The 14253-nt window shown below is 43.5% G+C and overlaps 1 protein-coding gene across 1 annotated transcript in view; it reads right to left on the reverse strand.

Annotated features, from left to right (window-relative positions):
• Positions 1-9406, reverse strand: part of cicb (capicua transcriptional repressor b) — a 40226-nt gene extending 30820 nt beyond the window's left edge. Inside the window, 2 exon segments of the mRNA XM_028580892.1 lie at positions 1-2599; positions 9200-9406. Coding sequence (XP_028436693.1) covers positions 1-2468 — 2468 coding nt within the window. The 5' untranslated portion in view covers positions 2469-2599; positions 9200-9406.
• Positions 9407-14253: the final 4847 nt, after the last annotated feature.

Raw genomic sequence — 14253 nt, forward strand, 5'->3', positions numbered from 1 at the left:
TCCATCTCTTTGGTCCTCATGGACAAGTGTCTTGAGCAGTATCCTCGACGCTGAGACTCCTTCATACAGCCCTCCCTGGAGCACAGCCTCCGCCACTGCTTACCATTGAACTTCTTACGGATACCATTAGGGGTGCACACCACATCACCCTTCTTGTATTTCTGCTGAGCCAATGAGAGGGGAGTCCTGGAGCGAGAGGAGGTAGAGGAGGACCCCCCACCAGAAGTGGGAGTAGGGGTCTGAGTGGGAGTGGTCTTTGATGGAGGTAGGTTTGGAGTGGTGTTGTTCATTTCAGACACCAGTAAGGCAGGGGAACGGGGTGGCTGAGGAGTAGGTAGGGTGGAGAAGGGTGGGGGTTCCAGACCCCGCACCAAAGAGAGGATGGGGGAGGAGGGGGGGTAGCAACCGGACCTGGAGACGATGTTTACTTGCTGAGATGTCCCAGCATTTGGCTTGGGATCAACAGTGAGGGTCATGTTAAAACAAGACACCTCAACGTCCTCTTCTGGAGTGTTTGGCTGTTTCTGTCTCTCTCTGTCGGAGTAGTTGTCTCCGCAGCCATGAACTGTGCTGCCACCTACACTAGATGTCACGGTGGAGGAATGGGGTGGTGGGTGTGCGTTTACATAGGGATGCCCACCTACAACCCCTTCATGTGAAAAACTATGGCCTAACCTTGCTCCCCCTCCCAGCACCCCCATCCCAATACTCAACTGGCACACTTCCCTCTCTACCTCCATCTCCTCCCTCCGCTCCCTCTCTTCTCTTTCCCTCTCCCGCTCTCTTTCCTTTGCCCTCCCACCATCCAAATGTGGGACCTCCCAAGGAGGGGTGAGAAGCCTCAGACTTTGTCGGGACACCCACACAGTCCGAGCATTAGCTTTCCTTTTCTCTTTCTCTTCCCCCACCCCTCCATTGTCCAGAGTCTCTCTGTCTTCATTTAGAAGCACCTGGTAAGGAAATGACACACCGGGGTGGGGGTCCACCTGAGTGATAATCCCCTCTCTGTAGAGCAGAGGACCCCCCTCCTCTCCACCAAAGGGCACGCACACTCGAGTCCTGACTGCCACCGGTGCCATGCCAGGTGGGGGGGCATCCAAAATAAACTCCACAGTGCTCTCAGCCCCTGATGACGATGTCATCACGGTTCCACCATGGAAAGGGTATTTAACAAGAGTCTCCTCTCCTTGGAGCTGGACTTCAACAGTACCTCCACTCACCCTACGCACCACCCCTGGTCTGAACACAGATAATAAGGGGCATGAGTTAATCTCCTTAACCCCTCTGTCCCCTGTAGCCCTAACCCCACTCTCCATAGTCCTCTTTATCTGGCGAGCAAGAACTCTCTGGTTTTTCATGCCTTTAGCCAGAACTTCGGCTAGTCCCTCTGAAGGACTGGCGTCTTTATGGTGCAAGTTATGGAGAGGAGCTGGGTAGTTGGAGTTCTTTTGATGAAGGCTTTGTCCTGTTGCTTCCATGACGTCTAGGTCAGCGGAGTGCTCACTAGCTGTATCAGTGGACAAGGAGCGCACTGAGTAAGGGGCCCCCTCTGACTCATTTTCCCCAGCTTGGGAATCTGCTGTCCTGAGGGCTTTATCCTCCGTGGAAACAAAACAGTTTGCTTCTGTATCTCTACTATCCACAGTTAAGACTGATGACTGATTACCTGAGCAATTATTACTTCTACTATTACTGCTATTGATAAAAGTATTATGGCTCCGAGCACTACTGTTAGTCATGTTGTTAATACCTTTTGTAGTGTTACTGCTAGTACTGCTATTGATGCTAACATTAATGCTTGTATTAATGCTATTACTAATATTGTTACTATTCTTGAAATTATTATTGGGCGTATTCACACTATCACTTATTTTGCTGTTAATATTGCAATAACTGTTGTGTATGTGTGCGGGTCTGGAGGTAGGAATGGTAGTCAGGGCATTTGCGTTGTTAGCAAAGTGCTCATATGTGTATTTTTTCTTGGGTACGCGAGCCTTAAAGGTGGCTGTTTTCCTACTAGAGACGGAGCCTAAATTGGGGCTGTGATTGGTGGCCAGAGGGGGCGTGGCTGTGGAGAGTGGCGCTGGAGAAGAGGTAGGAAATGCTACAGATTCAGTGGCCACAGCACTATTTCCATTTGTGCCCACTATCTTCTCCTTTTCTGTCTTTTCTTCTGCCTTCTTACCTTCCTTCTCAACTGACTCCACAGGTTTCCTCAGCTCAGTAGACTCCTCCATCGTGGGGGTATTGCTGTTTGTGATTGGTTCTTCGTTAGAGTTGGCAACTGTGGGCAAGGTCTGTTTGTGTGTGAGAGTGTTGGGTGTATGCTGTGTGGTTTTGACAAGTGTCTCCCTCTTGACTCTTTTGGGGTCTTTCTCCTGGAGGGGCTGTGAGCCCCCTCTCCTTCGCCCCCCTCTGCCTCTAGTTAATGGGGGAGAACGCCCTCTGTGTTTCTTTAATGGTCTCATCTCCTCTTCACTGTTCACAAAGTGCAGATTTTGTGGCGTTCCTCTTTTTTCTTTTTTATTTTGAAGGCACTCTTTTTTTGTCTTTCTGTGCTTTTCCTTCTCCCCTGTCCTTCTGTCTTCTGTATTGCAAGCTGGAACGAAAGAGATAGATACAGAAGATAGGTGGTCATTTATTATCTTTATAATCAAATATTGCTGAGAATAAAAATGATGTCATACCTGGAAGTGTACTACACTGCACGGGCTATCACATTGGCTCAAGATCTGACGTATGCTCTCATTTACTCTCCATGTCAGCCTGATCCACCAGAGTGTGCATGCAAGAGTGTCTGTGTGTACGCTTGTCTATAAGTGCCAGTTTGTACACTCCAAACATAAAATCTTAATTTCAACATTTGCTAACCACCATTTTCAAACCAGACGGCAACATTTTAAAAATTTGCTTTAAAAAAAATAAAGGACATGATTGCTTTTCTTATAAAAGTCAGTATTCTTCTCTAGACCCATATTTAGACTAATACTTAATAATTAATAAAAAGTGAATTTTCTTGTGTGAGTATGATAACACTTAATGGGATAGTTTACTCTTTTAAAATAAAGGGCCAGAAAAAAAGATTTAAAAAATCGGGCCAAATACAATAGAAAGAAAAAAGGAAAGAAATAAACGTAAACATCCAAGGTCACTCGCTTCAATTTGTCTCCAACAGTACTCCAGTATCCAAGTGTGTGCCTTTAATGAGGCCTACATGTCTTTAATTTCAAATGCGCACACACACACACACACACACACACACACACACACACACACACACACACACACACACACACACACACACACACACACACACACACACACACACACACACACACACACACACACACACACACACACACACACACACACACACACACACAGGTCGCCTGATCACTTCACTGTACTCCCTCCAGCTAGTTCAAAATGCCACAGGGAAGCTTTCTCACGCTATGCATTATAGACTAGATTCTGCGTCTTCAACGTCAGATCGCAATACAGCATTTATTTTTGACTTCCATCGGGAGGAAAAGGGCTGGCAGTGGCCTGGGTGAGGTCACCCTACAACATGAGTGAGGGAAAGAGAAAAAGAGAAGAGAGATAGAAAGAGAGAAAGGTGGGAGTATGCGGCTGTTTGGCTGTTTGCTCAAATAGGCTGTTCTTGTGTAGTCATTGGGAATTTCCACAGTCATTCTAACACTCGCTGGCTCTCTCTCAGTCTTTCTCGATGTCTCAGTCTTTCCCAGTCTTCTTTTGTCATTGTCTCTCTCTCTCTCTCTCTCTCTCTCTCTCTCTCTCTCTCTCTCTCTCTCTCTCTCTCTCTCTCTCTCTCTCTCTCTCTCTCTCTCTCTCTCTCTCTCTCTCGCACACACACACACACACACGCACACGCACATCTACAAAAAGACAGTATAATTGGAATAATCTGCCATAGTAAGATATGCCAAAAATGAGAGAAATTAAAAGGATGGCAATGGATCAGGCACACTCACTTATGCAAGATTACAGGCTGAATACACACACGCACACGCACACGCACACGCACACGCACACGCACACGCACACGCACACGCACACACACACACACACACAGACGTGTGCATATGTGCTCCCCTCGACTAAGCTTAGCAACTTATCCACATGTGCTAATGTCCGCATTCCTAAAAATACAGACAAGAACACAGACAAATTCATACGGTACACATACTCACAGTCCCCATCCTAGACATTGGAAAAGTTCATCACACATACATAAGGTGACCTTGTTGTTAACAGTTTGTTCGCTTTAACAAACAATACATAACATAAACCAGTAACACCACAACTTCCACTTCCTGCAGTATAGAAAAGCATCTCTTCCTGGTCCTGAATGACTAATAAACAACCCAAGTCATTTACACACTCATCGCTGGCACAGTATTTACTGTACAAACAGGCATAGGTGCTTTCATTTCATTAGAATTTATCAGTCCATTTTCATTATTCTTGTTACGGATTGGCGACGCACAGTAATGAAATATACAGACATTGATCATTACCATGGTAAATTCTGTAGATACCAATAAGAGTGATACTGAAGTTTCAAAATTTCATTGAATTAGCACCATGTGTGTGACTTCACATCTGGAGTTTACCTACTGTACTGTAACTGTGATGCTTCCTGCAGATGCAGCCATTTGAAAAACACTGCTCTGTTCATATCTGTGCTTAACTATTACCAACTACAAAACAGTTTGTCAGAGTCTGCAACCGAAAACAATGATCACTATTTACTTCATTTTAAATGTACGAAAGAGAACTAAACAGATATGAAGTAAGTCCAAAGCAGTTTGATCTTTTAAAGCTTTCCAGTGTAGTAAGACTAACACAATGAAATATACAATCCAAAATATCAGCCATACTTTTTAATATTAGTGCTGATAACAAAAAATAAATAAAGAAAAAAATATAAGTTATTACTCCCTTTCTAGTTAAGAGTACATTTTGTATAAATCATCTATCTCAGATAAAGCAACGGAAAGAAGAAAGAAAATTTGGACTGCATGAATGTCCTTCCTACCAGCACCAGGCCAAGTACTCCTTCATTAGAGTAGACGCTCAGGCCTGGAACGGGAGTGTTGGTCCTGTAATTGCTGTACTGCACTGGAAAAGACAGGAAGGAGTCAGGGCCACTTGACTGACTGTCTGGTTGACTGAATGACTCGGGAGGATCTGTGCTTAGCTTAGAAAAATGTGTTGTGCAACATGGTTCATGCTCACGGCCTTCCAAAATTCTCTAGGCTTTGGCTGATAAGCCAGTAGCAGGCATTTGTGTGTATTAGCATTCTGTAACTTTGAAGGTACCGGACTGCACAACATGTAGCTAACAAAGAAGTTTTAAACTGGACCTTTCTTTATTTACAGCGATGAGCGTTTTTTGCAAGTTTGTAACAAGTTTAAAACTATTTATTTATCATCCTCATAAGTTTTTGTTACTGAGAGTTAAACATTTTAACTCTTCAACCATGTGTATCCATTTGTGAATCCATTAGGGATCCATTACTACTGCATAGTATCAAGATATTTTCCGTAGCAATACTGTATCGATACACAGATGCCAAGTATCGATCTTTTATTAAATATGTGTTAGTTGCTCTGCTTGGCAATCCCATTTTGCAGTAATACAATTGAAGTGAGATGAAGAAACAGAGACATTTATCTTTTTAGATAAAACAGATGTTGACAAAGTTTCCTTTTGGGGACTTAATTTGAAATTGGCAATAATGTGAAGTTGGAAAAAAGTAATACATTTTTTTTTAAATTGCAATAATATCATATTGTGACGCAAGTATCATGATGATATCCTATTGTGATGCTTTTGGTGATTCCCACCCCTATCATCCTAGCCACAGAATTCCATTTGAAATTCCAGAAAAAATACCAATGTTGTTAAACACACTAAATATGTTACACTAAATTACAGGAGAAAGTAAATGAATTCATGCAGGAGGTATCTATATAATAATATAATTTCAGTGCTGCCATATAATAAAATGCATCAGATTTTAATAGTCCCAATTCTCCCCTAAAAGATGAAAAACAAAACACAGTGTGTGCTCCACAAACATCCCCTAAATTGAAAATAACTGCAGATATTTAATGTTTATTTAGCTACAATCCAAGATGCCAAGACCATGTCAAAATCTAAATCTCTTTTCTTTGGTTTTACTGCATAGGTTATTAGGACTAAAAATATAAAGAAAGAGGTTGGAGAATCCGGATTGTCCTCTGGGCTGCATTCAGACAAAGCAGAGAGGAACTCAGACATAATTTAGGTGACTCAAGACGTCTGCACCTACCAGCATTAGAGCAGGTTAAGATTGAGATATTTGGTGCTCTGGTCTCATGCTACTGTAAATCCTGAATAGACGGATAATCGACGGCTATCGTCTCAAAGACGTTGGACTGGACTCCTTAAACAGCAAACACATACATACACACACACACACACACACACACACACACACACACACACACACACACACACACACACACACACACACACAAACAATGAAATCCCCCTCCACAGCATAGCAACATCAAACTTTACACACACACACACACACACACACACACACACACACACACACACACACACACACACACACACACACACACACACCCTGGAATTTACAGTGCATTCATGCATACACTGTTAAAATCTCCCTTGGACCTATATATCGTCTTACACTCACACATTCATTGTGCCGTAAAAACACCCGTCCACACACACATATACAGGAGCTAACACTCTGGCTGGTATGATTTTTGCTTTTCTGTAAAAACAAACAAAAAAATAAATAAAAATAACTTTTATGATATAACATTTGTAGATTAAAATTATACAATTTCATGCATCTTGATCCTGATTTCTTAGTAGGTTAGACAAGGGAGCATGCATGCGCCACACACACACACACACACACACACACACACACACACACACACACACACACACACACACACACACACACACACACACACATACACACATACACACAGTCATTCATAAGGAAATCTCATCTCAATGTCAACACTACAAGAAGAATAAGTTCTTCAGTATTTAATACTGGACTATATATACAACCATAACAAACCTCCAACTTGATGCCAGTTTATCCGGTCATTCGTAGAGAATTTAGCCTATGCCCCACCGCAATATGGCACAGGATGTGTGTGTATGTGTATATGTATGTGTGTGTGAGACTTGGGGACATTTGAGCTTCTTATAGTACACAAGGATATGACTGTATGCGGCTGTCTTCAGGTTGCCTACCTTGTTCAACGCTGCATTTGCACTATATGTCAGTGTGAGTGTATACGTAGTTACCGGGCACACTGCAGCTCATCCCTCTCCTAACAGCATTTTATGGGTGTCTGTATGGGTGCAAGGCTGCAGTGACGGGGACAGGGATGGAGAGGACAGAACGCACGATGGTACAACAGAGAAAGACCGTATGTGATAGTGAAGCCTACGTGGCCCTTCGTACACTCCAGCATGGTAGGGCTGTTTTGCCCTTAACTGGGTCACCGGGGAACACACTCACACATGAAACAGCAAAATAAAAACATGCTCTCTGTTACACTTACACACACACACAGACACACAGACTTTGGTTTATGCACTTGTGAGTGGGTGGGACGTGATCATACATGCAACATGAGACAAGTAAAAGAAAACACTTTGTGAAGGTGTAGCAAGAGGCCAAGCTGTGAAGTGTGTGAGCATGCAAGTGTGTGACTGCGCTTGTTATGGAGAACATCCATTGTGACGTAGTATGAATACTGGCAGCTGTTTAGTGGGTGGCATTTTTGACTGTGGAAATTATATCAATAAAAGAGGTACACTGACGCCTGGAATTTGTGCATTCTGGCCCATATTGGTCAGGAGGCTGTAGCATAGATCAGAGGTGACTGTTCCTGTTTGGGACCAAATGGCAGAACTGCCAATGCTACATCAATGACCACTACACCATGAGAGATGTCTTCCACCTCAACAAGGGCAATGATGAAGATATGAGGAATGCATGCAACAGCATGAATCTGCAGGACAGATTAGGACACTTTAAGTCCAAATGTAAAACAACAAGTATTAAATTCATGTGACTGAAAATGCACCCCCACCCAAAAAAAAATATGTTAAAAACTGCCCAGTCAGAGATGTCAACGGTGCATCGACACTGATTGCAGTGGAGAAAAGTGGAGTGTCGGCGAGGGAAAAGCCGAGAATTTACAGAGAATGCTGGCCCGGCTTCCTTGCGCTGCGAGTACTACGAGAGGCGCTACACAATGTCAAAGCAGTGTTATGACTCGAGGCAGTCACTTAGACCGCTCTGTACGGCGCTCAGTAACAAACACAAACAACCGGTTTCAAGTGACGTTTTATTATACCAAGAAGACGGGCCTAATTTTTCCTCATACAACGACGTTTGGCATGCAAATATCCACAATACCTAGTGCATACACGCAATTACTCCGGAGAAGCTTCCTTAATGGAGTCTGTAAGCTGACACTGATTTTTTTTTTTAAACTTGAGGGAAAAGCAGGAATCTTTCCTTGTTGGTGTTTCGCTCTAGTAAACAGCTCAGTAACGTTAATAGTAGTGGTGGTGGTGGTTGTAGTAGTCGTAGTACGCAACGGTAGCAGACTACTAGTACCCACATAATGACACCGTCAGCCAGAACACAAGGAAACGGGACGTTGTACGCAGTCTTGTTTTTCTACTTTGTCCCAGGTCTATTTTATAAACACCGAATTAGCTTGCGTTGCTATCAGTAAACATTTGGGCTGCAATGCTGCAAATAGGTCGATTGATTTTACTACGCTAGCGCTGCTCCACGCAAAACTCCAAAGCTATAAGGTCAAAGAAAAGTACTCAACATTATCCACAATATTGTAATGTCACCCGAGGAATGCGAACATGTTTCCCGGTCGTCCGTGGGACTGCGGTAAAACATTTGAGAAAGTTTTTAGGCTGTTACATCCCCCACCCCTCCCCTTTCTCTCGGCTCTTCGTCACTCCATTTCTTCGGACGGTATCGGAACAACCGATCGACCGTTGGCAGATGATTGTCGTCTCGTGCTAAATGGCTGCTCCTGAACATTTAATATTCGTGTCAGTGGAGCTTCACTACCTTTTCCTAACTTAGTTTCAACTCACCCAAACAGAGCTTTTCCCCTCGCCGGAGAAAGATTTATGGTCTTAATTCTGATGAGGAGGGCTGGCACAACGTTCGGTAACATCCCTTTGCTGTCGGCTTTGACGACTGCGTGGTCCACACTCACACTTTACTTTTCGTCCGCAAAACATGTCTTTCCCCCACAGAAACTCAAACAAGGCTATAAAAACTATCGGTCTTCTTTTCCACTACAGTCACAAAATGGTGAATGAACCACTAACAGCTGGGCAAGCCGACCAATCAGAGGTCGCTGACAGGTACAGTAGCCAATCAGCGCCAGTGCCACAGACCAGAGGGCGTGGCGGGCTGTCAAAGTCCAGTTGACAGACAGGGGGATCCAGCCAATGGTGGAGGGGATGCTGAGCCAGACCGGTGTCCTTTCCCAAACTTTACAGTATCCAATAAGAGCTTTGGGAACCATAGGAACAGCATGAGGGAGGGCCGAGAGGAGGGATCAAGTCACTAAGAGCCAATAGAAAGGCACAAATGCCCCCTCCCCTTCTGAAAAGGAGTATGTTTACCATAATTGACAGCACAAGTGCCATTCCTGAGCAGACGGTGATAATGCATCAACCCTTCTGCTTCTCAACATAGAAGTTGGTGCAGCAGGATTAAAGCACCACAATGCGGTTGTACTCTGTGGCCCAGTATCCAAACTGTTGCATTACGTGCATTACAGTTGTCATTTTGTATTATTATTATTTAGGCAAACAGAGCGAAAGCATTGACACAGGTGAAAACTGTGCATGAGTGTGTGTTTTAAGTTTGTTTACGAGCTGGACAACTCTTATGTGGCGCAGCCGACGCATCGGTGCCCCTTGCAAACCGCTCTCCCTCTCTCCCTCTCCCTTTTCTCTCAGCAACAGACGCTGACTTTCACCGCAATCAGCCAATCACGGTGCAGCATCCCGCTGGCTCTGACGTCGGTAATCTCTCTGCCCCGCCCACTCCAATGAAAGCGAACGGGACCGGTCTCGGCTGACGTCACTTCACCGGCAGACGATTGGACAGGTGTGCAACGTCTCAGGACCAATGGGTGCACGCGGCGGTGATGTCATCACGAGTGTTGCCACCAGCTGGACCGAGAGGGCGTGGTCTGGCGTAAACTCGGCTAACCCCATGTTTGTATCTTGCAGGCAGTGGTGCTGAAGAAAAAAACGGTGTGCTGAGAACTGACTGAAAGATGTGCATGCTTGAGATGATGGCACGTGCGTGAGACAGGCACCGGCACGTTTGATAACTTTGATATATATCATCTCATCTGTATAATGAATAGAACAAGAGAAAGCACACTATCTCGATATATTGCCATAATAGTAAACATTACATAATCCACTGCTCTGTGTGTAGTAGAAAACCAGACAGGCTGAGACAGACGCCCATGCGGGATCTCACATGAGCAGCGCCCCCTGTTGGTGTGATTTAATGCATGGATGCTGATCTCTCACTCAAGCTCAATGATGGGAGAGAAGAGATAGAAAGATAGAGATAAAGTTCTGATTTGCAGAAGGAAGCTGTATATTTGGTAAGAATATGTTTACCACGTATGTGTGCTTGCCTGTGTTTGTGCATGTATGTGTTGAGAGAGGAGGAAAGACATGGAGGATGGAGAGGCTTGATGTTGATTAAATGTTGATGTAGAGTGACATCTAGTTGTAATTGTTAAGCACTGCAACTTACAATAGTGAACAATTTGTCCACAAAAAGTTAAATGAGGTACTGTGTTTTACTCAGGATGCCATTAAAATCAATTTCCAAACTGGGAAATATCCCAGGGGTCATCTTCACGTAGCTCCCAGGTCCCTCAGATCCTCCAGCCAAGGCCTCCTCCATGTCCCACGGTCCCGGCTTAAGCAAAAAGGTGACAGAGCCTTTTCTGTTGCTGGCCCTCAGCTGTGGAACCGACTGCCACCTGACATCAGAAGTGCCCCTTCAATTGTGATATTCAAAGCCAGGCTCAAAACTCATCTTTTTACATTGGCCTTCCCGGCATTTTAATTGTCTTATCCTGCTATGTTTGTAATTAAGTGCTTGTCTTTCGATGTCCTTTTTAGCCTAAATCAGTGATTTGTACGTGTGTTTTATTTTTATTTTTATTTTATTACCCTGTGGCTAATGCGCTATGTACAGCACTTTGGTCAGCGCAAGCTGTTTTTAAATGTGCTATAGAAATAAACTTTACTTACTTACTTACAAGACATTTCATTATGATTACATACATACATACATACATATTATATATATGTCATTATGAGTCATGAGTAGACATTGCTTCTCTTTCATTATAGCGTCACAAGCCAATAAGGTTGGGAACCAACTACTACACTAAAACATTTCAATCAGAACATGTTTCTTTGCAAGCTTTTTACTACATAGATCTCTATCGTTCTCTTGTCATCTATGTCTGTCCTCTATCCCAAATGCTCTTTTGAAGAGCTCTGGAGGGAGACAGTATCTGCAGCTCAAATCCAGTAAGATGAATGTGTTCCTACTGGGTTTTCAAAGTAAAAATCATAGATGATACTCAATGTTTGAGGTCAATATTGATACTGATATTTGGATGTCTAAAAATTTAATAAAAATATATTGGCTGATTGGCTTTAGATAAACACACAGCATAAACATTTTTGGTAAGTTTGATGAGTTTTAATTGATGAGCTTCAATTTGTGTATTAAATAATCATAACCAGGATATATACTGAGAGGGACATTTTACAGTTTAAAAATAGACTTGTCAGTGCTCTCTGGTGGACAAACTATGTAAAGAGACCCTGTTTCTGAACTGCCTTAAAGGGGTGATAGAATGCAAAACCAATTTTACCTTGTCATAGTTGAATAATGACAGTTTAGTGGGTAACTAGGACATACATAGAATCTCTAAATCCCATTGACACCTCTTTCCTCTGCAAATCTCACAATTTGAAACTGCCTCTGAAAACGGGCAAATCTCAACGAGCCGCCTAGTTGACGTCAACTCGGCGGCTCCTCCTCATTTGGCTCTAGTCTCTATGTCTGTCACGCCCCAACATTTACATAGGCTACACAACTGACTTGAGATCAATTAGTCTTCTGACTCTAGGTCGGGCAGATCTCAGAAATTGTATACATTGTTCATCTGCTATTTTACCATTAAATTCCCTTCTGAGACTTTTTTATGCAAGAAATCAACAATGTAGAGGTCAAATATGGGCCGCTTTACGAAAATGGATGGCTAATTGCAAATTCTGTGTGTCGGAGTTCAGCGGCCGGTGCTGCCTGTGTTGCTGCCTCGCTGCCTGGCCTGCCTTCCTTGACATACCCCGGCCTGCTGTGAGCTCGATTTAGCTCTGTCACGGCTGGCAACCCACGGCACTCCATACCCGCGCAAAGTCACCGTTTTGTGGGTTAATGGACTACCAAATGCCGCTGCCTGGACAGAGCTCCAGGGCCTGCAGCTCCCCTCTTCCTGCTAGCTAAATTCCCCGTGTTTGTGAATGAGAGCGTGGTCAGCGAGCTTGTTATGCCAGCAATCTGTTACCACAGGTTCCAGTTAATCTTTTAATGTGTGTAATTATAATGTGTTCAGTTATTTAAACAAACGATCGGTGAAATAAACGCCTCTTGTCCGCGAGTCTCATTGATAGAGCCTGCGGCTGGATGGAGCTAGCTCTATCAATGAGAGCTAGCTAGCCTCCTCTTAGAATTCCTCTGAAATTCACAAACGTTTATAAAACTGAAATCGGACACCGTTGTTAGCTTTATAAGACCTTCGGGTAGAGGTTATATAAGTGGCGTGACGAAATTCAAACTGTAAATATACTCGAATTACGCCGAAAATGAAGCTAACTATCCATGATTTGTAGCTACACAGGTAGCTAAGATTGAAGGGACAGTTGCAGCTAACGAAACCCTTAATGTTCACAAATATTCATTAACTTGAAATCGGACCCCGTTGTTAGCTTTATAAGACCTTTAGGTAGATGTTGTATAAGTGCCGTGACAAAATTCAAACTGTAAATATAGCTATAGTTATGCAGAAAGTGTAGCTAGCTAGCAGCGATCTTTTCCCATTGTATTGAATGGGACATATAGCTAGCTAGCTGCTCCTCCTAACAAAACGCCTCGCGTTCATAAAAATGCCTTACACTGAAAACTGACACAACGGTTAGCTTTGTAAGACCTTGGGGTAGCTGTGATATAAGTGCCGTGACGAAATTAAAACTGTAAATATATTATAGTTATGCTGGCAGCCGGCCGCGGAGCCCCGGTAGTGCAGTAATCCACAAAGGGTGACTTTGCCCTGGGTATGGAGCCCAGCAGGCTGCCGCTTTCTAGTCAGACTGTGTGGAGCTCCTAAAGTCCGACACGACACGTCTTACCAAATTTGCAATTAGCCATTAATTTTCGTAAAATGGCCCATATTTGAGCATTATATTGTTGATTTCTCGCATAAAAAAGTCTCAGAAGTTAATTTGGTTACGAAACAATGCAGTGTCTGGAATATGAGAGTCTGTCGCGTCTCTAATGTGTGTGTATTGGGGATTCGCTCAACCAATCAGCGCGCGTCTCTAATATGTGTGTATGGGGATTCGCTCAACCAATCAGCGCGCGTCTCTAATATGTGTGTATGGGGATTCGCTCAACCAATCAGCGCGCAGCTCATCTAAATATTCATGAGCATACCATATTTGGAAGAAAAGCTCTTGTTACAAATAGGGCCAAAACACAGGGATGCATAAGGGCCAATAAAATATCAACCAGGCCATTTTCAGCCCAACCAATGTTACATACCCCATTAGGAGACCATAAGGAACAGTGTGAAATACCCTATATAATATTTCTATCACCCCTTTAAACAAATCTTCTGCACTCGTTGTCAGACATACTATATGCTGATACTAGTCTGTCTGTGATAAACTAATAGCCAGTATATCGACCTGGGCCATGTTATTAGTCTGGATACGTTAAGAGATGCCTTTCACTATCCATGGATGGAGGAGCTGCAATCTTACAAGCTTCAGGTACAGGTTGACACAAAGAACAAACTATAAGTGCC

Source organism: Perca flavescens, chromosome 6 (genome assembly GCF_004354835.1).
Source record: "Perca flavescens isolate YP-PL-M2 chromosome 6, PFLA_1.0, whole genome shotgun sequence".
NCBI lineage: Eukaryota > Metazoa > Chordata > Actinopteri > Perciformes > Percidae > Perca > Perca flavescens.